Source organism: Lepisosteus oculatus, chromosome 17 (genome assembly GCF_040954835.1).
Source record: "Lepisosteus oculatus isolate fLepOcu1 chromosome 17, fLepOcu1.hap2, whole genome shotgun sequence".
Classification (NCBI taxonomy): domain Eukaryota; kingdom Metazoa; phylum Chordata; class Actinopteri; order Semionotiformes; family Lepisosteidae; genus Lepisosteus; species Lepisosteus oculatus.
The window spans coordinates 4,484,991-4,507,807 of NC_090712.1; the positions used below are offsets into that span (position 1 = coordinate 4,484,991).

The 22,817-nt window shown below is 43.7% G+C and overlaps 2 protein-coding genes across 10 annotated transcripts; one reads left to right on the forward strand and one right to left on the reverse strand.

Moving 5' to 3' along the window:
- The first annotated feature begins 92 nt into the window (after window positions 1-92).
- thumpd2 (THUMP domain containing 2) lies at window positions 93-16,921 on the forward strand. Of its 8 annotated transcripts, none has more exons than XM_015362628.2 (12): window positions 94-382; window positions 961-1,093; window positions 2,286-2,704; window positions 2,952-3,029; window positions 3,115-3,167; window positions 4,096-4,183; window positions 4,466-4,540; window positions 5,683-5,797; window positions 7,084-7,204; window positions 7,873-8,173; window positions 13,720-13,793; window positions 16,650-16,921. In XM_015362628.2, the coding sequence occupies exons 1-11, from the start codon at window positions 293-295 to the stop codon at window positions 13,753-13,755; spliced, it is 1,509 nt and encodes a 502-aa protein (XP_015218114.2). In that variant the 5' UTR covers window positions 94-292; the 3' UTR covers window positions 13,756-13,793; window positions 16,650-16,921. The 8 variants fall into 8 exon arrangements, with proteins under 8 accessions (XP_015218120.2, XP_015218114.2, XP_015218116.2 ...); XM_015362630.2 differs by having other exon boundaries at window positions 13,720-13,788; XM_015362629.2 differs by lacking the exon at window positions 16,650-16,921 and adding an exon at window positions 14,510-14,873.
- tmem178a (transmembrane protein 178a) lies at window positions 10,864-20,103 on the reverse strand. 2 transcript variants are annotated; one of them, XM_006638532.3, is made up of 4 exons: window positions 18,891-20,097; window positions 14,580-14,693; window positions 12,903-13,040; window positions 10,864-12,450 (listed from the first exon to the last, which is right to left on the reverse strand). In XM_006638532.3, exons 1-4 carry the CDS (start codon window positions 19,300-19,302, stop codon window positions 12,209-12,211), a joined length of 906 nt encoding a protein of 301 aa, XP_006638595.2. In that variant the 5' UTR covers window positions 19,303-20,097; the 3' UTR covers window positions 10,864-12,208. The 2 variants fall into 2 exon arrangements, with proteins under 2 accessions (XP_006638595.2, XP_015218121.2); XM_015362635.2 differs by lacking the exon at window positions 12,903-13,040 and having other exon boundaries at window positions 18,891-20,103.
- Between the last annotated feature and the right edge of the window lie 2,714 nt (window positions 20,104-22,817).

The window sequence follows — 22,817 nt, forward strand, 5'->3', positions numbered from 1 at the left end:
AATACTAGTTTTGAACCATGATTCACGTAGGACGGTGATCCGAGAGCCTGGTGAAAGAGAGACCTCTGTCGGTAACTGGGAGAATAGCGCCACAAAAGAATTGACCGAGGAGATGCAGCTCTTTTCCGCTTCCGCTGTACAATCAAAAAAGTGCGCTGTCTCAAAGAGAAAGTGAATAAACTGTGGCTACTAGTCGCCTGTTGGAGAAAAAACAAGCCCCACAGCGTTCAGGCCTTAATATTTTATCCCGCTTTTATAGGCAAAGTGTGTTTGTTTTTTTAAATAGCAGGAAATGAAAGAATTGCGGTACTTCTGTACTGCTGGGAAAGGCATGGAGCAATTTCTTGTTCAGGAAGTGATTTCCAAGCTGTCAGCCTGTGATGTGAGTATCTAAAGTGTCCGTCCACAGAAAACGTGTTATTATTATTATTATTATTATTATTATTATTATTATTATTATTTCCCCTTTCGATCACTGTAATATATTGTAAATGTTGTGCTACACAAACCAACTATTTAAATACTCCCCAAAAAACACCAAATCAATTTGAAAGCAAGACCTACTGACTTAACTTTAACGACTGAATTAAAAAAATGTAGCGTTCTTTCATTGGCTCACGTAATGTAGGCGGCTGTAGTGTTTGCACTAGCCTCACTTAACCAAACGCATTCATCTTCACCCCTCTGCTTTTCTTTGTACCACCATCCACGGTCTCCTCTATATATTGTAATTGTGTTTTATCTTGTGTATTCTTTTTATTTATTGTTGTTGTTGTCATTCTGTAAAGCGCTTTGAGAAGCCACCTTTAAAGGCGCTATATAATATAATGTTTATTATTATTCTTATTATTATTATTTTTATTTTAATATTATCTCAACTGCCTGCAGCAGTCTGGATTTCTGAGAATGCTGTTGGTTGTCCACCGGACCAAGTTGGCCGATTTGTAACTGTTTTGTTAGGTTGAACACATACCGGGTAAGGTGTTCTTCACGACGAGCGCTGGTCTGGAGAGGCTGAGGGGATTGAAGTCCGCCGAGAGGTTGTTTCTGCTCCTGAAGAAACTGCCTCCTCTACCTGCTCCCTGGGATTCAGGTGAGACGGGATTTTTTTTTTTAAAAGGCCCATAATCCTTTTATGTGATCCTCGTGTAGAAAAACACCACATGTGAGAGGCAAGATTGAAGACAAACATTAAAATGTAACTGAATTCCTACAGCAGTAGTATACAATACCCCCATGAGTCAAGAGACATCCAAGATGTGATGAGACATACAGTTTAATGCCATTCCCAGGGTGTAAAGTAAGTTTAAGGGTTTTTAATTCTGTTTCTCAGAATTGTTTTCTTTTTGGAGACTTTCTGATCCCTCTGGTGCTCGGAGATGTTGTTAATGGTGTTATTTACTGCATCGTGGGACTGTAGACCACTCTGTCCCTTGCAGGAAGCCTGTTGATACACATGGGGCACAGATGCATCTCGGATTCATTTCTGCTGCCAGTGCTACAGCATGGCGCTGGCTAGTTAGACCCAGGAGATAAATTATTTCTCCCCAGCAGTATTGCTAGTATCTGTCAATGTTCTTTTTCACCCAACATGTTAGGAATCCAAATAAATCTCACGTCAAGAACAATTTAAAGCGTCTTTAAATTTAAATGGCAATTACATGTGCAGTAAAATAAGTTTCTAGGCATAAGCACCACATAGCACTAGTGATAATCCTGCCATTTTGGTGGTTTCCTTGCCACATTCAATAATTCCTTCATTCTTAATAGGCAACAATAGGACTGGTTTTCTTGTGTAAATCCTGTTTCCTTCCTGTACTGTATATTATTTTACTGAGCAGCAGATAGCGTCTTAGCTAAATCCACTATTACACTGTCCAGAGGCATGCTACAGTATATGACAGGGCTATTTGTGCACCTGGAAAATTTAGTATCTGAGAATCTGAGAAATTGTTTGATGTTCTAATACGTTGGCGAGCAATGCTCTGATTCTACCAATAGTTTGTCCAAACACACCCTAAAACAGAAGTGAAAAGCATCAAAGAATTAAGAAGGTATTTGTGGCAATTACAGTTCCTTATAATAGCATCTGTTCATAATGGAGCAAACCTGCAAACTGTCTTGTCCCATGAAGACACCGGGAGAAGCAAGCAGGTTCGGATCTGGTGAGATTTCTGTGTGGGAATTTAATGAAGATAAAGGTGCGAGCCTTCATGAACGGTAGTGGACATCGTGGTGTAAGCATTGGGGCCATAATGGGTTTGCCTTTGGTGTTTTGTTCTCAGGGAAGATGACTCGTGTGATCCAGGAGAAAATAATCGGGGAGCTGGGCGACTGGCAGCAGGGGCTGTCTGCCTGGCTGAGTCTCCAGCAGGCCGCGAAGGAGAGTCGTCTGGGCCCTGCTGCTTCTCGGAGGAGTCGGAAAAGAAAGCGCGATGAGGAGACTGGGAAGGAGGAGGAAGAGGAGGAGGGCGACGGGAGCTCTCCGGCCAAGAAACAAGACCTCCAGGGAAGCCCGGAAGAAACTCCTCTTCCTGCTCAGGTTGTGGACAGTGCAGGGTCGGTGCTGCCCGGCCGAGCTGACCATGTCTCAGAGGGGCCCTCTTGTCCAGCAGATGTGATCTCCAGCCGCAAACAGCCCCTCGTGTCTTTCAGAGTTTGCTGTCGCTGTAGCGGCATATTGGCTAGGAAGTTCAGTCCCCAGGTGAGTAGCCTGCCGTTTAGCAAAGCCTATGTGACTCCGAATATCAGGAGAGTTACTTACCTGAAAAACTAGGAGACTGCAGGTTTAGCTGTACATGCTTTACTCAAGCTAGGATGGACCAGCGTCCCGTCCAAGGTGTGCTTAATTAAATCTGGCCCCACTAGTTCCAAAGCGCTCTTGGCCAACTGTTCTGGATTTTGGCAATGCTTTGTGTGGTATCCAGTATGTTATGGGACTCTCTGTGTAGGAGCTGGGAAGGATCATTGGCATGGCTATTCACAAGCGGCTTGGCTGGAAAGCAGACCTGAGAGAGCCTGATCTTGAGGTAAGGGAATTGTCACAAGGAGAAGATGACACAAATGGAGGTTTTAGTCATGCATATTGTTTGTCATTTTGATGTTTCGTTTCAGGTTAATGTTCACCTAAGTGACGCCCATTGCATTCTGGGATTTCCAGTTTTCAGGTAAAACTCAGTTTTGAGAGATTTTTTTAATAGTTTTGTTGTAGCTGACATAGCTAGACCATGTCTCTCTGACTTTGCTCCTTGAGAGACCCCGTTCAGAAAGTTTTATGGTTAGACTTTCAATCATTAATTTCTAAAGACTTGGAACAATTTATCTGCAATCAGATACACAGGATTTTTTAAATGCGCTGCTCATTTGTAACATAAATCTGATGATCCTTAAGGTCTCAAGGACCAGAGTAACGTTAATGACTTGCTTAATTGACTAACAATTTAAGTCTTCCTTATCTTTAAAACCTAAAAATTGGTTCTTTCCAGGAAAGGGGTTGAAGGTTCCTGATCTAGATGAAGAAACAAGCAAAAATATGTTGGCATCTCCAGAGTGGCTCAGCCAGTGCTTGCCCGAGAACCTGCTTATCTCTGTGATCCAGGTGATGCAGGTTCGGGGCTGAGTCATAGCATCAGTTACCTTTTACTGGAAAGCCCCAAGTACAATGCAGCATAATGTTGGCAGAGAACTGCCGAGGGTAGGGTGGGATTAGTCAGCCAGAGTGTTCTGGGTTCTCGGCGAGCACAGCACCCCATGGCAGCCCAGATACATGCAGGGATGCGGTGTTGTTGGTGAGGGACTGCACCTCGCGCAGGGAGGAGGTGTTGCCTGTGACGTATTAAAAGACGACTGGCTACAAGTTGGGTGGGTGGGAGGAGCCGGCCTGTACTTCCTCCTTGTCCCCCGTGTACAATCACAGGTTTCAGAGCCGTGAGCTGAGACATGAAAAACACACAGTTGGCTCTTCCAAGTCATGTGGGTGTAACAAAAAATGATAATAATCGACAGATATTGCTGACAATCTACAATTGGTGAGCTTCAGTGTAACCTCATATTAAATCTCACGTCATATGAAATAATTGCTGTCTCATTCTGTAGGCTTCCTTTAGCTCATCGGCCATATATCAGAACAACTGGTCTGAGATCTACCACAGCCTGGGCAATGGCCTCACTTGCTGCTATCAAGGTATCAAAAATAACTGCGAGTTCCTTAAAAACCAAGAAGCATCAGCTTTGTGATTCGCAGCAGAAGTAATGCATTTGACCTCTTTTGAAGATTTGAGTAATGTAATGAAGTATTTTCCAAAACTTTAGCGAGAACGTTTTTTATGCCTTCAAAGTACAGAACCTAAACTCAACAAAACATGTAGTTGATCTGATGAAAAGGCCCTCAAGCAATCTCCCTCTCAGTTTAAATGATTGTACATGCTAAAATCTGACATTTTTCTTAACACATTTTTTGAACTAGCAGGATGGTTGTTTTGTATTGGATCCGATGTGTGGAGTTGGGACTATACTTATTGAAGCAGCAAAGGAGTGGCAAGTAAGATTTTTTCTTTGCAGTGACCAACCCTGTGTGCCCTATGTAGAACAAAGTATTGGATACTTGATACATATATAGTGTATTCGGTCCATGGAAGGTATCCAACAGAAAAAAATACCAGTTGAATAATTCAGAAATGTAAAGACTAATATAAACCCATATGTATTTGTCTGTATTAGTTGCATTACAGCACTTTTGTTTGGTATATTTATATGTAATCTACATTCTGACCCATTTTACATGCATGAACAAATTTAAAGCATATGACACTCTGATCATGAAAGAATGATAAGATCAGTGAGCAAGCTACATTTTTAACACTGACCACATGCACAACAGTTCTTCTTTATCTGCTAGGAGGCTCAAGACACATGGTCATCCTCCACAATTCGTTCTGTACAGCTGTGCCTGCTACAGAACAGTGCTCCTGTTGTTATTATGGGAGATGGGAACAAGTTTGGCTGGTCTGTCTCAGAGCCATTGAACACACTGGAGTTTTCCCAGCTGTAGCCAAAATCGTTTCCTTCTCCTTTACGTCTGTTTGGCATAAGTTTGAGGTTTTATATCTTTTGGAAAAGCATGGATTCAACTTTACAAACCTTTTCCAGCATCTCCATGATTTAGAAAACGCGCTGTTTCAAATCAGTTTTAACAAATTAAAATACAATCCAAAACAACTTAGGAATTTTAAGCTGCCCCATCACTTTGTTTCAGTTTTTTTCTGTAGTGCAGTGAGACCAAAACTATCGTTTTACTTTCAGAATTCTGGACTGAAGGTTTCTTCTTTGATACAAAATAATCCTTCGAGGCTGCTTTAAAAATATGTCCTCGACTTCGCCTCTGCTAAGCAATCATTTCCCCTCCCTGCATTCTGTAAGATAATGTAGTAAGTGTGAGAACCTGGGAGAGAAAGAGAGCAAAGCTTGTGATTTTAGCTGAGTGTAGATTTTAAACGAATCCCTGAGAATGTCAGAAACTTTAAATTATCTGAGAAGGCATATTTAAAAAAAGGCAAAGTATAAATGTCATGTTCTTCTGCATTGTTTTTCTGCATTTTTGTTCAGTGTTGTTTTTGTAGCTGCTTACTGATGTAATACACCTGTTAACAACTGGAAATATGACTTTTTCCCCATCTTCTTCAGAATGCTTTTTTCCTGGGAATAGACATTAATGAATCACAGCTGAAAAAAGCTCGTGAAAACATCCAGTTCTCAGATCTCACGAGCAGAATTGAATTGATGAAGGCATCAGTAACTGGTAAGATTACACCCACTGAGGCATTTACAAACATGCTGTCCTCTCTGCAGTTCTGTGTTGGGATATGCAGTGATCACTTGAATGGGATAGATGTGAAACCATATAGTGTAGCAGTGCAAATCTGTGGTGTTAATGCAGTGCTTTGGGTTTTTTGGAATTTTACGTGTAAATTAGGTTGCCCTGTGGGTGTGGGAATATGTTCTATATTATGGCTCTAAAACATGTCAATATGTTTTCAAAGCTACTTCTTTTTAGCCTTAAAAAAACCTATAATACAAATCTAAATATGCAGGGATAAAAGATTTAATAATATTAAAATTTCTCTATATATTTAAAGGGGAACTGAAATGCTATTTTTATGCTTCAGAGTTAGAAAGGATCGGCATTGCTGAGTGAATTTCAAACCACAATAAAAGTTAAATGTACATAATTACTTGTAAAACCTCCCAATTTACATCACAAAATTTCCAGGTGTGCGCAGCACCAAGTACTGCGATTCGGAATGAGGCCAAAAAACTTCCAGTGATGTGAAGCACCCTTATTACATTGTAAATGAGTAGGCTTGTGAATACACCTCTTTTAATCCAATAGTAATTTTGTACTTGATTTCGAGACAGTTTAACTGACAAATACAATATACTTGTTAACTCTGCATGCAGATCACAGTTGAACATTTCTGCAGTGAAATGTCTGCTGCATAACCTGTACTTATTGGCTCGTACATCACAGTACAGCAGTGATTACAGTGACTAGTGAGCAGGAAGGGCCATGTCACACTGTAATTCATGGCAGCTCTCGCTCTCGACCATGATGAGAACAGGGGTTTGCAACAACATGGAGACTTAACAGTGCTTTCACAAAGATCACAATTTTGTGCTTCCTTTGAAATTGGTCAGATTTTTCTTTACTGTCAAAATTAATTTATTTTGTTTCCAAGATTTAATAACCAGCCTGAGAAATTGGGACTGCGGTTCCCCTTTAAATAAGATAAGTTCCATCATTTCTTGGTCAAGTAAAAAAAAAAACAGTGGCATTGTATTAGATCAAGGTGGTCTCAGTCCAGTCTTAGACCATGTGGTCCAGTTTAGCCAGTATTGAGGTGATTAAGGTCTCTAAGAGCACAGCTGGGATGAAAAACTGCAGACAAACCAGGTACTCCTGACCATCCTCTATTAGGCCTTTCAAACTGCCTTCTGTGTGCATGTTTTTGGATGCCTGAGCATGATTGAGTTCACTTTCTACCTCTGTTAGATACAGTACCTAATATGTTGGTGCTTATTGTACAGAAATACCCCTGCCTGCAGCCAGTGTCGATGCTGTCATTTGTGATATTCCCTTTGGGAGAAAATTCGGCTGCAAAACTGACGTCAGAATCATGTTGCCTGCCATTGTGAAAGAAATGGAAAGGTAAGTGTGTTTAAAAAGATGTTTTTGTCACCTTTAACATCTTATACAGTATATATGCTGGGTATTGAAATTGACTTTCTTTAAGTGAAATCTTTGTTGATAATACAGGGGAAAAAAAAGGGAAAAAAAACCTTTTAAAAACAAATATTAATTTACAAAATCAAATGACCTCATTGATCTTTGTCTCTTTCCCTGTTTGCATTCTGATGGTGATTCTGAGTAGCATGGTCAGCATCTATGATGTTTGCTGCTTTTGTAAGAGATGACTGATAATTAATTTCCCAGATGTTTCAGAAAGATCCGTAGTTTTTTTTTTCCTGCGCATTGACTGATGCCCACACCTCCTGTGCCCTAAAGAGGCATTTAAAAACAAAAACGCATCGTAAATTCCTGGCTGGTGTGCTCCAGGAGGAAAAAAGGGACTTTTACAAAGGCAGGCCCTGTTAGTTAGTTTAAGTTAGTTCTTCTTGTGTAAACACACGTGTGCGTTTTTGTTGTATGCTGTTAGTAGGATCAACAGTGTCGTGAAGAATGGATGATGTGATGGAACTTGTCCACTCTTCATCACACGTTTCACGGACGGGGGAAACTGTGAAGTGATGACCCCGTACCGTTTTTAAGGCTCACTGCTGTGTCCCCTCTGGTCCTCCTTGGTGGTTCACCTCCAGGGTGCTTCGTGTGGGGGGGACCCTGGTGCTGCTGCTCAGCCCCCAGCTGTCGGCCTTCCTGGGGAAGAGTTTCAGCCGGGAGCCGCAGCAGAACCAGAGGCCGGCGGCCTGCGGTTCCGAAGAGGCAGGGGAGGCCGGCAGGGCGTCTCCTCGGCTCGTGGATCAGGTGACGGCGGACAGGGTCCTGGTCTCTGCAGAGGGTTCCAGCTCAGCCCCCATGGACTTCCCCTCGTTAGTACGCATGGGCACCTACAGAGTCAGCCTGGGAGTGACTGATGGCCTCGTACAGGAGTACAAGAAGGTGATCCCTCCCACCTGATGCTTTTCTAGCTGCGGTATGTCCGTACGCTCAGTGCAAAACTGTATTTCTACGGTTTCTACAGTGCGTGGTTTTTTCTTGTTGATGGGTCTGTTTGCAACCACCGTCCCGATGAGACGCGATGTGGTTTCTGGTTTTGGCACAAAAATTAAAGGGGGGCGCCACCACCAAAATCGGAGGCTCGCGATCTTCCTGAAAACGCCCATCGCCCGATAGCGATGGGGTGATCACGTCCACTTCCGTGCTGCGTACTCTCTGGAGCAGGTGTGGCCGAAACCCCACAGCGGGCCGGGGGCTGAGCGCCGCAGTGAGCAGATTGGGAGATCCAGCTGGGGCCTCAACCCCCAGGGTGTCTGAAAGGCCGCGGGGCCCCCTCCTGGAGAACGGCGAAGGTCAGCGTTCCTCCACCTGGCCACACCAGAGCTGTGGTGTTGGGGCACCGACTACAGTACCAGGCCCTCAGCTGGGCGCCCTGCAGCTGCCCACTGCATGAGCTGTGGACCAATCAGCGACAGGCAATGAGGGAAGTGTTCGGGAACAGCCGAACTGTTAGACCTCCGCAAAATACAAAACCGTGGTTTGGCACGATGCTCTGCCGTGTTTCTTTCTGTTCTGCCCGTTTTCTGGCTTTCTGATTAACAGCTAAATCCATTACATCCTTAGAAGGGCTGGCTCTCCGTTCAGCGACCCAAAGCTTGCGGGCGGGGCTATGCAAGACATTGAATGTAGCCACTGTTTCTGATTGGAATTTCTTCAAAGCACAATCTGAGAGATTGCAGCTTTCTGTACAGGGTAGAGAAAGTAACAGTAAAGGCAAATTCAGCAGACGCCCTTGTCTCAGCCAGGCTGATCTCTTTGTCGTTTGCAGTCCTGGATGGTAATGGCAACAGACAGCAGACATTACCAAACTGATGTTTCTGTTTATTTAAAGTCTGTTGCTACTCACGTGGAACACACACTGAAAAACAAGACTGTTTTGGAAGCCAAGTCTTAATTAAAATATTTTCTGGGCTGTTTGTAGTCCCAAGATGTTTGAATCCCAAGAAGGTCCCAGTGTTGGAAAGTACGGCCAACACATATACACATGATGGACTTATGGAAAGCTGGAAGATTTGCAGTTGTGCTTGTTTATTTGCTGTGATTTGTTTATTTATGATAGAGCCTAGGGTACAAGCATAACATCCTTAACACTGCCAGTCATGTCAGACGTGAAATTGACTCACTGATGAATTAAGCTCAAGTGACTGGTGATGTGCAACATGCAATAGTCCTTGCAATGAGTGTGCAATTAAAACAACCGGCTGCTGTAATTCCTCTGGGCTCTTATCTTTTTTTATACAGAGGGAGTACATTAAAGCCCAATCTGATCATATGAAGAGTAAGCAGTTGCTGAAAGTACACTAGTTCCAAATATAAATGATAAAAATGTTAAAACATTCTCAAAAAAGAATGTTTTACAGGGACCTGTCAAATCAGCTGGCTAGTTTTGATTTAAATGCCAGTCCTTAAATGACACACGTCTTGGGGGTAAGTGGTTACTCATCATAGTTAATATCTAGTTTTCAGCAGCCACACAATGCGTGCAGCTACATAGTATCACAGTTAGAGGCTACAGGGTTGTAGGGCTGTGGATGCAATACATTGTCATCCACAGTACTGGAATGATTAGATTGAAATCTTTGGTTTGAAACCTGATTGAGCGTGCAGTTTAATATTAATTATAATTGCTTACACTTTTATAGTGCTTTAATAGTTAATGGGGATCCCCACCACCACCAGTGTGCAGCCCCGCCTGGATGATGTGATGGCAGCCATAGTGCGCCAGAACACTCCCCACGCACCAGCTCTCAGTGGGGAGGAGAGCAGAGTAATTAAGCCAATTTATAGATGGGGATTATTAGGAGGCCATGATTGATAAGGGTCAATGGGAAATCTTGGCCATATTTGCTGAGGAAAAAAATTAAACCGTGGCATGACAAGAACAGGGAAATTTCACAATGGCCACAGCGAAGCATCTCAAATGATTAGACAAAAGAGTCTGGAGAGCTCAGTCGACCACAGCCTTTATGCAATTATGGCCTCAAAAGGGTTATGCAACCAAATACTGACTGTTACTCCTTGAACATCACAAAAAGTGAATGATTGCCGATGCTAATGGTCACTCGAAATCATGGCATTGGACTCAAAGTATGTTTTTCTTCTAATGCGATCAAATAAAAAAATCCCTGTTGTCAAGGGCATGGCTAATCTGCCTTGCTATGCCTTTCAGTGTAATACACAGAGTAGCCACACGTTAGCGCTATTGTCTGCTTGCTGCACTTAATCAGATTTCTGGGGGAAAAAAAAGATTGGTTTTCAACACCCTATAAGATGAGATCCCTTTATTGGCCATACACAATTTCTTGTACTAGGAATTTGTCTTCTTGCATACCCCAGCTTGCTCTCCATGAGACACACAGACTGGGATAAAAGACTTTAGCATCAGTATACATTTGGGAGAGCTTGAATAAGGATTTCATTATTTTTGAAAAGATATACCTTGATCTTTATTCATACTAGTTCCAAACATTTGCATGTTTTTCTTAAGGACTTTTTTTCCCATGTTAAAAATTGTGATCCAAAACTGGTGACAAGCAAAAAACAGAGACAAGCATCAGAGACGGAAATGATGATTTATATACTTAACAGTACTTTATTAACAGAACAACTGAATTCACAGTGTACAAAATGATGATATTACAGCTCAGGATTTTTTGTTGCTGTTGTTTTCAGTAACTGTACGTCAGCACATTAGGGCTTTCGAAGCCCAGCAGACTCGGTCTTTCACTCAGTTTCAAGAGCAGGTCTCAGCTTCGAGGAGGAATGAAGATTCCCTGTTTTTTCTCATGTCCTTATATGAGATGTCCACAGTCGTTTCATTGCTGATTAATTCAAAAGGAGCCTGCCTTACTTCATCAAAAGAACAAAACGAAGGTCTACACACAAGCGGGGGGCCATGTGGCCCATCTTGCTCGGGTGGTAGTTCAGCACCTGAGTGAACCTAGAATTTCATCCAGATGTTTCTTAAAGGTGCCCAGAGACTGGGCCTCAACAAGCTGGCTGGGAAGCCTTGTCATGAAATCTTTCCTATTCTCCGTCCGAAATGTTTTTTTAAAAACTCAGATCTCACACACACACACAATAAACCAGACTGCTTCATACTGTTTGTTGTTTTTTCCATGCAGCAGTGAAGCAGCCTATCAAGCCAGAAAAAAAAAAACGTTGTCCGTTTTCAGTTCCCTCTGCAGTCGCAGTTTGTGTTACGGTACTTTTCTGAAATGACTGTTCTCCCCTCATTGAAAGGGGTGGCTATATTAGCAGAGATGGGCATTGGGCTCCTCTTGCCTTGCCTCCTCTGTCACGAATGGTGTCACAATCTGGTGGCAGTCTGTAGTGCCAAGATCCACCGTGCTTGCAGGGATCCACACGACACAGATTGTGCTGCAGTCCTTCAGGTGCCTGTCTCCCTGTCTGCTGGTGCTGCACTGACTTCTTCACTTGTCACAGGAGAAGCAGGAGTCTGGAGGGGGACACTGAAAGAGTTTTTAAAAATCAATCGTCTCTTATAGGAAATGGAAAACAGCAGTTGGTTTGACAACGTGAGGTTTTGTCTGAGGTTCATGCTTTAACGTGGTAACTAATACGTCACCAGAATGTTGCCGCTCACAATAAATCCTTCTTGCATCACAAATGGAGGTGCTGGGGAGCAATCACAGTTCTTGAAGTCTTCACAGTAGTTTAATTGGTTTTCCTAGAACTGTCTACCGATATAACAGAGGTAACAATCTACACTGGACCACATTTTGTCTGGGTTTTTATGTACATTATTCCACAACACCTGGCAGGACACAGCTGGGGGAGATACGATATCAAGTCTTGAATTCAGGTCTCGCCACAGAACTCCCGAACATAAAGCAATGCTTTAAAAGGAAATGCTGCATAGTGCTTGGCATAGCACTGGCTCCGGAGCAGTGGCCTTCACACCGAGGAGTCCCTGGCGGTTTTTGACTGCACGGCCTTGGCTCTGCTGATGAAGGGGTAGGTGGTGCACAGGCAGCCCGCCGCTACCGTGAGGCCCAGACTGCACCAGGCACAGAATATGGACCAGCTATAACCATGCTCCACGTCGCCGGGCAGCCCGTAGATGAACGACGGAGTCCGAGAGAGATCATACGAGATGCTGGCTGCGTAGGTACACAAAGAGATTGTGCAGAAAATACCTGAGGAGAAAAAAAAAAATATAAGGGAGGTAAGACATTGTTCTTGGGAATCAGAGGAAGAATCTGCCGCCTTTCGTAGCTCATTGTCAGTCGGTGCCGCCGGTAGAATTTCTCCGAGTGCCGCAGCAGTGTAATGTCTGTCGTTGAGCAGGTGTTCTGAGTTCGCCAGTGGAGAGGCAACGGTCTTCTCTTCAGAGGTCTGTAAATGGTCTTTTCTGTTTTCGGGGTTTTTTTTTTCCTATATGCGAACGGTACGCACATACCAATTGTCCGGCAGATGTCCCGAAACAGGATATATCCCGAAAGCACTAGACACGTTTCGTAAGTCCCTCAAATACGCAAGTGCAACACGTCAGCAAGAGGTTAGAAGAGAAGAGAAGGTTGTTCCTGTCACAGTATGGAGAGGTGGGCGGGGGCGTGGGGCCGCGCTGTGACTCGTACGGGAGGCCTACCCGCCATGAGGAAGAGCAGGCCGGACACGTGCTGGGTGAGGCTCTCCTCCCAGAAGAAGCTGACCGTGGCCACGATGCACCCGCACAGCAGCACGGCCGCCGCCATGCCCAGAAAGCCCGCTGTGATCCGGCGCAGGTCTGAGAAACACAGAGCAACACCTCACTACCTGCCCCCGGGAGCAGTGCTGGAACAGGCCCTGAACGATCAGACATGTCTGTCGAGAACCAGCGTTCTCTCACGGTGATGATCTGAAGTTGCAGTGGAAGAAAAGAACAAAAGAATAGAAATATCGCAACAGGGTGCCTCTCGCTGTGCCCCTATTTCACTCCTGAAGGCTTTGGCTCACAAAGATAATTTCCATTCTCACATTTTTCATTCCTATGGTACGTGGCAGAGCGGCTACAACTGATTTTAACTGGATACAAGTTTTTATTTCAGTCTAGGAAAAAAAAAGGTACAGAAGAACATAAAGTGTCCGTGACTAATTGGAATATTCCAAGCAATCTTAACCCGCGATCAAGAGCACTGGGGTGTCCTCACCGCTGCCTTCTGCTTGTAATGATTTTCGTGTGGGGAATCATACACAGATGCTGATTACAGATCTCATTAACACAGTCAATACAACTGTTTTCTAAACACATTTTGTAAAGAAAAAAGCCAGTCGCCATCTGTTACAACATAAATAGAATACGTTTGAATCAGCAGCTTCGTACAGTGACAGCACGTTCGATTGCATTTCAGTATTGTTCCCTAGTCAAAGAGACAAGGCCGCTGTTGCAAAATATTACCTTAGGTCCCTTTTGTGTTTTTTTTAAGGGCCTCTGCAAGCGTGGTGATGGGAATTTGTTGTGAAGCAGAGTGACACGAGGTGCCGGCGCACAACCTGTAAGGTGAAAACTCTCCGTTTTCCTTTTTATACTCCTAATCCTCTTGTCTTACTGTATGTTTGCATGTATTAAAAAAAGTATGAATGGAGAAATGCTTTTGCAATTTAGTTAGGTTAGGCTAAATCGCCCTTGAAATAACGGTTCAAATATGCCCATAGTTAGTGTTCAAAGTAATGATCTGAGTAATTGTGCGACCATCTTCTGGAGTGTGAGGCACAGTCGCAGACACACTGCTTGAAGGAAATTCGTTCAAGGAGAAGGGCACAGGCAGCCAACCTGGAGAGGTCTTTATTAATCCTGAGCGTCCCCAACCAGCAGTGCAAAACTGCACAAAACAAACCGCGGCTTCTTAATTGAATTGAGTCCGAATCCGAACTGATCAAATAGCAGAGATTATGAATGTTACGGCCTTAATTGGGTTGCACATTGAATTTCCCCTAGGAAACTCTGCCTTTCTGGTATTAATGTATGATTTCTTCTGTGTTTCTTTTTGTCCTGGATTGGCATTTACATAAATGTCCCGTTGTATATCAATGTGAACATTTGTCTAAACTTACACAAGTATAAATGTAATGCATATGTCCCAGAATAATCAACATTACAGATAATGTACTGTACGTATGATCAGATTTTCAGAAGGTATGGACTCGTTGGGATTTTATTTTTATATAACATTTGTTTTTTAAGAAGGAACCAAATTCTCTTTTTTTTTCTATAAGGTGTGTCCTGGAGAGCAAAAAAAACAAACATTATCAGGTTGAAAAATGTACAAGATTTAAAAGTACTCACGCAGCAGGTGCCACTCATCCTGCTGGATGGTCCTTGTCAAGTTAAAGGGGATGTTGCGCAGTCGGATGGGCTGAGAGAAATGGTACTTGACTGATGTGCATCGCTGTGCAATACCTGTGAGACATTCAGTGTGTTTCAGTGGGGGTTGGAAATGGACTGAAAACAGAGACAGGGAATTCAGCAGCTAGAATTACTCAAATATACCAAAAGCAACTGTAAATATACTGTATGTTTTATGTAATATACATTGCATTTGATGAAATACACATTAAAGCTTTGTGCTTCTACTTTTAACCTGGTTTGAGTAATAATCATCATCATCATCCCTTACACTTATATAGTTTTTTTCTGGACACCCACTCAAAGAGCTTTGTAGGTAATGGGGATCCCCTCCGCCACCTCCAATGTGCAGCCCCACCTGGATGATACACCGGCAGCCAGAGTATGCCAGTACACTCCCCACACACCAGCTCTCAGTGGGGAGGATAACAGAGTGATGATGCAAATTCAGAGATGGGGATAATTAGGAGACCATGATTGGTAAAGGCCAGAGGGAAATGTGGTGGTGATGATGCTGGGATGCCTACTCTTTTCAAGAAACGCCCTGGGATTTTTAATGACCACAGAGGGTCAGGACCTCAGTTTTACATCTTATCCAAAGGATGGCGCCTTTTTACAGTATAGTGTCCCCATCACTGTACAGGGGCAGTAGGATCCACACAGACCGCAGGGTGAGTGCCCCCTACAGGCCCCACTTACACCTCTTCCAACACCTTAGCTTTCCCAGGAGGTCTAACTTCCAGGTACTGACCAGGCTCACACCTACTGAGCTCCTCAGGGCTGCCAGCTGTGAGTTGCTGGGTGATAAAGCTGCTACCTACTGTAAACAGGGCAGTGTCTTTGAGTGGGGTGCTGAATCTTTCTTGTGCCTGTCCACCCAGCTGTATATGTGGATACCAACACTACTGAGTTGCAATGAAACCAGCAAACCATCTAGGGTACAGTCAACCCACATAACGCTCCAGAAACTGAGATAAACTTCAGCCCTCACCCTTCACCACTAGGCTAGATGAATTCCTTGCGTGATCGAAGAAAGCCTCAAGCAGTTTAAGACACAGCCACAAGGTGGCACATTCTGTTCTGTATAAAAGGAAACCACCAGGAACGGACTGACAGCTCCAGAGCTTTCTCCTGCAAAAGACTTTTATCTTTTCCACAAGGCCCTTCATCTGTGTTGCTGGGTACATTAAAAACACATCTTTCAGACATACCCCAAAAACATTCCTCTTACATGTAACATAAAAACAGAACACTCAATATAAAAAACAAGATCACTAGTCCAGTGTGTTATATATTTGACATTACCCACTTATATTAATATTATAAAACAGGTGAATTAATTTTAAGGAAGCCGGTGAAAAAGAGGAAGGAGGTGAGGAGATATGTCCATAAATCTAAGATTCTCCTTTTGTATGGTGGAGACTGGGACATACTGCAGGGAAACCCTTAGAATTCAGCAGCCTAAAGCACACAGGCATGAAGCTGGAAAGACATGCTTAGTCTTCACAGGCAGGGACTGTATCCTGTAACCAGATGGTAAAATTGCATAATGACTACAAAGGGGAGTGAGTAGGTTCCAGGAAAATATCATTGTCCTGGATGATCTGAATTCATTAAACAAAGCTGTCTGTTAAATGGGTTGCATATCACAGTATTGTAACAAAAAAGATCAAGAGATGGCAATCTGGGCACACATGCTGTTAAGGATTAAAGAAGAATAACAGAGCACCTGGATAAGCAGTGAGTAAGCAATATCATGCCACTCCATCAAGTTAAAATTATTAGGACATTTGTTAGTTATTAAAAGGGTGCTTTTCTCTCATATTTGTAGCTATTGCTCTTCAATAGAAACTACGTGGCGGAGCCTTTTGCTTCTGCAATTGCCTGCAGGGTTTGCGTTTCGAAAGAAAAGGAGAAAGAAAAAACACAGCAATGTTCTGCCCTGACTGCAGTCCGTGTCTTTAATCTGATGATGTTTCACTTGAGTCTGTCCTTGATCTTTCCTGACAGCAACATTCGACTCTGGAGCTGTATGTCCTAGTCTTCCACTGGGTGAGCGCTGACTAAAAAGTCAAGCTCAGCCTGCGTCAGCCTGCAGCTCAACACAAAGGCTGTCTGTATCTTGCCGTCTCACACCGCTGAAAGAAGACCTGCGGAATTGCATGAGACTTCAAGTATTGCTACATTAACAATGAATATGGCTGTATTAGACCATTAGAAGGATTTCCTGAGGGAATGTCTGTGTAGTGGCAATGTAGTGTATTTTCTAAATCATTAAAGTGTCTGTAATGGGCATTATTCATTCCTTGTTGTTGGTTTTGAATGATGTTAATTGTCATTGACTAATTGGGAAAATCAGCAGGTTCCATTGGACACAATTGTCTGTGCTTTGCAAAGAGTGTTCAAGCTTTCCTCTAGATTAGACTGATCTGTAATGTGTTTCTGTGCTTTAGGAGGTCATTCATGCCCTAGTGTGTGAATACGCAGACTGTTTTAAGTTTGAGCTTTGAGAACAGTTGTGAGATCATCAGAGTTTCAGTTCTCACTAAACAACAATCCAGAACCTCACTTTCTTCAGAGATGCTCACAGCTTGATTTTAAATGGGGCAGAACAGAAACCATGTGTTCAACAAGCTGATGAGGGTCACTGAAACATTTAAAACAATTTGTATAAAATGCATTTTATAATATTTGAAATATGTCAATCTAGTGATTTGAATATTTTAACCAGCTGGCCAGCAACAGCTGTGTACAAATTCACTTTCATGTAAGTATGTAATCATCATCCAGTTCCCTTGCGCTACGGAGAGATTATCAGAGTAGGGTATTACTTGGACGGTTAATCGGATTGCTCCATTACAGCGCGGTGCTACACATGTGAGTGGATGCCACGAAAGAGCGATTTTAAAGCATACCCAGGCATCCAACCATATAATCATCTGTGGTTTGTGTTTTCGTGAGATACGCTACTCTGTATTTACCAGTACTTACTGCAACACAGCCGGGTGCCTTTAGTATTCTAAAACCATAATTTCAGTCATTTCTCAGACTACGGTTTACCTTTCTAGACTCTTACGATCTGTTTAATACTTTAAAATACATTGTAGTTTGCTTTACCTTCCTCGGTCTACTTTTTTAAGTTTTAACCTTAGGTGTCTGCTTTAAATAGACGCTCCGTACTAACAGGGCACACTCGCAGGGAGAGAAACCCTTTTCGAATAAAATCCTGGCTCGTATTAAAAGGAAAAACCTTGGTTGTTAATATTATGACTGTGGTCGGAGGTGATGGCATTTTATTAAAATAAGTAAAAACGCAGATTGTTTTGGGTGTATTTATAATAATCCAATGCAGCCCGATTGCTGTTGACTTCACCTCCGCTTTAAGCAGATAAATTGTATTTTGTCACCATCTATCTCCGCCGTATTCCTAGATATCTGTCAATGCATTATCTTGAGGGGGGTCTATATATAACGCATTCTTCTCATGTTAGCACGTCTGCATAGGAGGACAATGAAGTCATCAGGCTATTAACGGTGTAAATATACAACATACCGATGTACGTGGGCACTGGGCACTGTATAAGCAATATTTATATTTCTTTCTGTGGGCACAGACTGGAGTTAATAGAGGTTCATGCAGAAACCAGTTTCTCCTCCGCACTCTCCCACAGCCGCTTAAAAAAAAGATTTAACACTCCAGTTCCTTTTGAATGCGGTCGAAACGCCCGTTCTCTTTACAGCGGGAGACCGAAAGGCTTTCAGTTGCGTGGCTAAGCGCCCTGCGCCCTGACAGAAGCGGCAAATCATTTCAAAATTCGGCTCGCTTTTGCTCCGATTCAGCCCGAAGAGTAGCTTACATAAAAAGGCACGTATCTCAGCAAAGCTTCTGGAAATACGGGAGTCTGCTGCACACCGGTGCGTTACAATAATTACCCCCGCGCCTTCACTTACCAGCAGGTGCGAGAGTACTGTCAGCTACCATCACGCTACTGCCTGCTTCACCATCACACCTTCATTTTATATAGCGCCTTTCGTGGCATCACCTTATTTTTCTAAGACGCCGATGTGATCTGTTTCAGCTCACCGAATGCGCCCCTCTCCCTTTTCATTCGCATCCAGCAAACACCGCTCTTCATGGAGAAGTAAACGACTCCAAAGCGCTCCAGGTTATATCTCAAGGAGAAACTGTCTTGCACGGTACAGGTCGAACCCCGTCCACCCCCAACTCCAACCCAGAAGTAATACTCTTACCCTTTGATATCAGGTTATCAATATCCTGATCGATACCGAGGTAGTAGCATTTCCTCCAGAGTCCCGAATAGGTCGAGAATAAGGGACGCCCGCACTCCGATTCCAGAACTCCCAGTCCTAAAATCGACCTCCAGTTCTCCAGGAGGTCCTCTTCTCGGTTCCCGATGGGAATTGGGTTCAGCAGCCCGATATTCCGCTGGGGGCTGCTCACGTCCGTGAGAGGCAGGTGATACATGGGCATCACCCGGCTTTTCTGCTCATGGGAGTCGGTGCCGTGCCGCTCGCAGTTCTCTGCGTGCCTCCTGGTGTCGGTTTCGTACCAGTGGTCGGTGAAGATTGCCGTGATGAGGAGCATCAACGAGAAGAGGCTCATGGACAAGCTGATGGCCGTTGCGAGAGCCTGTTTCTCCATATTTCACTCATTAGTGCTGTGGTGGTGCTCAGTCAGTCAGGGGGGGACGGCAGAACGCCTCTTTCAGCATCGCTTACTCCAGTTACTAAAGCATCCCCATGCCCCGCTAACGCGATTCTCCAGAAATACACGCAAGTGATGTGATCCGCTTTGTCACTTTCCGAGGACTGCCCTGTGTGGTGCCAAATTGGTTGGGCGACGCAGGTTGATGTGATTCCCGGGCGGACTCATCTATGCGCGCACTAAAAAAAAAAAGTAACCTTAACCCAGATAAACGTGTTTTCTTCCTGTATTTCTTTTGCCAAGAAGAAGCGATGATCTTAGCACGTCGCCAGCTCTGTCCCTCGTTTTTCCGCTCGCCTGCCTGTCTGCTGAGAAGGGTGCCGAATGTCCTCTGTGCCTCGGGGATAAATAGAGTACACAGGCGCACGGAGCGCTGGGCCAACTGAGCCCGCTGTCCTGCTCCTGCCTTTTCAGCACCAGAGAGGGTGCAGGGCGTGCCGCTGTCGAGCGAAATACTTTATCGTGCACGTATGTGTATTACCGATAAGTTGCAGGCTGGCTCTATATGCATGCGGTGATTTAAAGTCTGTTGTACTGTTTAGAGCTCCAGACACGCGAGGGAACAGGCGCATGAGGCTTGTAAAACCAAAATGCCCTCAGTCCGGCACTTTTCTGGATTGCCTGCCATCCAAACCTCTCCTGTCGTTGACGGAAGCCATTAATCTAGCGGATCACGCGTTCGACATTTTCAGTAGGTATGCGGGACAAGCGAGAACACGCATTTGAAATTAGGCGCATCTGTGAATGTGCATGACGCTCCTCGCTTCGCCCAAAACGGGAAGAAAGGTTGTTGTGACTTTTTTAATCGTGACAATGAGGGGTGCCAAATTTATTTCACTGACCCCTTGAAGCCTCTCTTCGTGATGTTGTTGTGTTCTTTTTGGAGATGAATTTGAATTGTAGATGCAGTCATTCTAACTGGTGAGCGGGAATCACAAATGTTTTGGCGAAAGTATTTTTTTTTGGTTTCGGAAATATTATTATTGCAGTCGGTCTCACTGCATCTTGCAGAAGTCACTAAATGAACACAGGTATATTCACGGAGAAATCATTTTTCTGTTATACATTTATTACTCGAAAAATACAATGCGTTTTTTTTTTAAAAGATTGGCATTTTTAAATAGAAATGGCACAGATTATATTTCCTCAATCCCCACTTCTTGTTCGAATGGGCTGTGACCCACCTTCCAGGTAGTTACATTTCCTCCAGAGTGCAGGCTGGATTAATTGCTTAATTAATGCCGTGAAATATGAGTGCCCTGTGACGGACCCTCCAGGGTACAGCCCTGCACTGAGCTCTTTGTGCCAATTTAACTTCCTATGACCCTCCGTAGGATGAATCTAGGTGATGGCGGGGTGCCCATTTTTCCTGATGTGTAGTGAGAGGGCTCATATTTTGTTCTCAATCATTTTCGATGTGCGGGGAGCTGCCTGTACCTGCGGTTACTGCCTGTTGCAGTCTGGTCGCTTTCTCGTCTCCCCGATGAGGCGTTTGACGGTGCTGAGATGTCGTAATCACAAGTCTGTGATGGCCTGCTTGCCTGCCGTCGTCCCGAGGACCAGAGCAGGTAAATCAAACGAGGAGTGACGGGTTCACTCAGCAACACTCTTGTGCTCTGCTTAGAGACAGTGCCACAAATAAACCAAGTACAGTATCATGTCTGAAAGAGGTGCTTCTGAGAATATGCTAATCCCTGAAACTAGACTCGCATTCCTTAGGGGATTAGCCTGAGAAATCAAAGGAAGTCTTCGATAGTCACCTGGACTAAGCACGCCTACATAAAAGTAACATAATTTTTTTCTTTCTCTGCTTTGATGGGTCTGGGTGATACAGGTTAATTAACCATGTGCTTTATTAGTCATTGACTGTCTCCTGCAGTGAGGGTTGCTTGAAAGTGGTATTGAAGGAATTATGAAAAAAAAATGATAAGGAAATATCTGACAAATGCTTTGGCTGTATTTGTCTGTCCTTGTCCTTCTGTCCCAGTAAGTATCCCCTTCCTCAACATTTTAAACATCACTATTTGGATTTAGCCTAAATTCACATCACAAAATAGTTGTTCCCGTCAAAATGGAGAAGAATGACAAATAATAGGATTTATACTCATTTACATTTGTAATACTTGATGTTTTGTGATGACTGGCAACTTTATTTTTGATTATCTTTGTATGTTAATTTAAAAAACAATAAAATACAAGTAAAAAAATGTTACTTTTTAAAGCTTTAATGCGGGCAGTCCTACCTTTGTGTGTCCACTGTAAAAATGAAAAGAAACATCATTTAAACAGTTGATGTTTATCTCATTATGGTAGTGATGACAGGAAGTAGCTTGTTGTGTTTTTAGAATGAGTCTGAGCATAAACATGTCTTATCAGACACAATTCCCCTTGCTTTGGGCTGTGATAAATGGTTTCCTTACAGAGTCGTGACAACTGTTATGTGTGATGAATGTCCCTGGTGGGGGATACACATAGCGTTACACTGTGAGCAGTCTCGTCAGTTCCAGTAATGGGCATTCCAAGCTAATGACTAGCTAATCAGTGGAATTCGATTCCTCAGATCCATCGCATTTACTGCACAAGACGCAGCACAGCACACAACACAGGCAGTTCATGATTCCCACCTCACAGTGCAGGGCAGGCTGTGTGGATCTTACCATGATGGAGAACACAGACAGTACCTCTGGTGACAGCTGGATGCATGTACAGTATCTGTTGCTGGTTAGAATAGTGTTTTTTCAGAGACGGAGGATTAAGAGGCCGCTACACGTTCATGAAATGTTTACCATCTCCCATTTCAAGCAATGTGAATTTTGATTTGGAGTCTAGAGTTCGTCTTGAGAATTATCCACACCTGTTGTGACGTAAGGAGGACGTAGACGTGAGATGGCAGCCTTCAGAGACTCAGGGTCTAACTAAATAACAAGGCAGGAGTCAATTCCAGCTTTTCAGTTCAAATTCCCTCTTCCAGCCAGTCCTCAGTTCCAACTTCATGAATGTAAAAAAAGGAATTGGTCTGAATGATGGAATAGGCATGAGTGGTAACCACTAGCCCAGCACTGTGCATCGAACTGGACAGAACTGCCAGCAGCTATATCACCCTGCAACTCACAACTGGCAGCCCACTGAAGCTCAGCAGGTGTGAGCCTGGTCAGTACCTGGATGGGAGACCTCCTGGGAAAAACTAAGGCCGCTGCTGGAAGAGGTGTTGGTGGGGCCAGAAGGGGGCGCTCACCCTGCAGTCTGTGTTGGGCCTAATTCCCCAGTATAGTGAAGGGGACACTATACTGTAACAAGGCTTTGTCCTTCAGATGAGACGTAAAACTGAGGTTCTGACTCTCTGTGGTCATTAAAAATCCCAGGGTGCTTTTGAAAAGAGTAGCGGTTTAACGCTGGTGTGCTGGCCAAATTTCCCATTGGCCTTTACCAATCATGGCTTCCTAATAATCCCC

Coding starts and splice junctions, on each gene's coding strand:
- thumpd2 (XM_015362628.2), top strand. CDS start 293: ATGAAAGAATTGCGGTACTTCTGTACTGCTGGGAAAGGCATGGAGCAA. Junction 383..960: donor CCAAGCTGTCAGCCTGTGAT/GTGAGTATCTAA, acceptor CTGTTTTGTTAG/GTTGAACACATACCGGGTAA. Junction 8,174..13,719: donor TCGTACAGGAGTACAAGAAG/GTGATCCCTCCC, acceptor GTTTTTTTTAAG/GGCCTCTGCAAGCGTGGTGA.
- tmem178a (XM_006638532.3), bottom strand. CDS start 19,302: ATGGAGAAACAGGCTCTCGCAACGGCCATCAGCTTGTCCATGAGCCTC. Junction 14,694..18,890: donor TGATAACCTGATATCAAAGG/GTAAGAGTATTA, acceptor AATGTCTCACAG/GTATTGCACAGCGATGCACA. Junction 13,041..14,579: donor GGATGAGTGGCACCTGCTGC/GTGAGTACTTTT, acceptor TGTGTTTCTCAG/ACCTGCGCCGGATCACAGCG.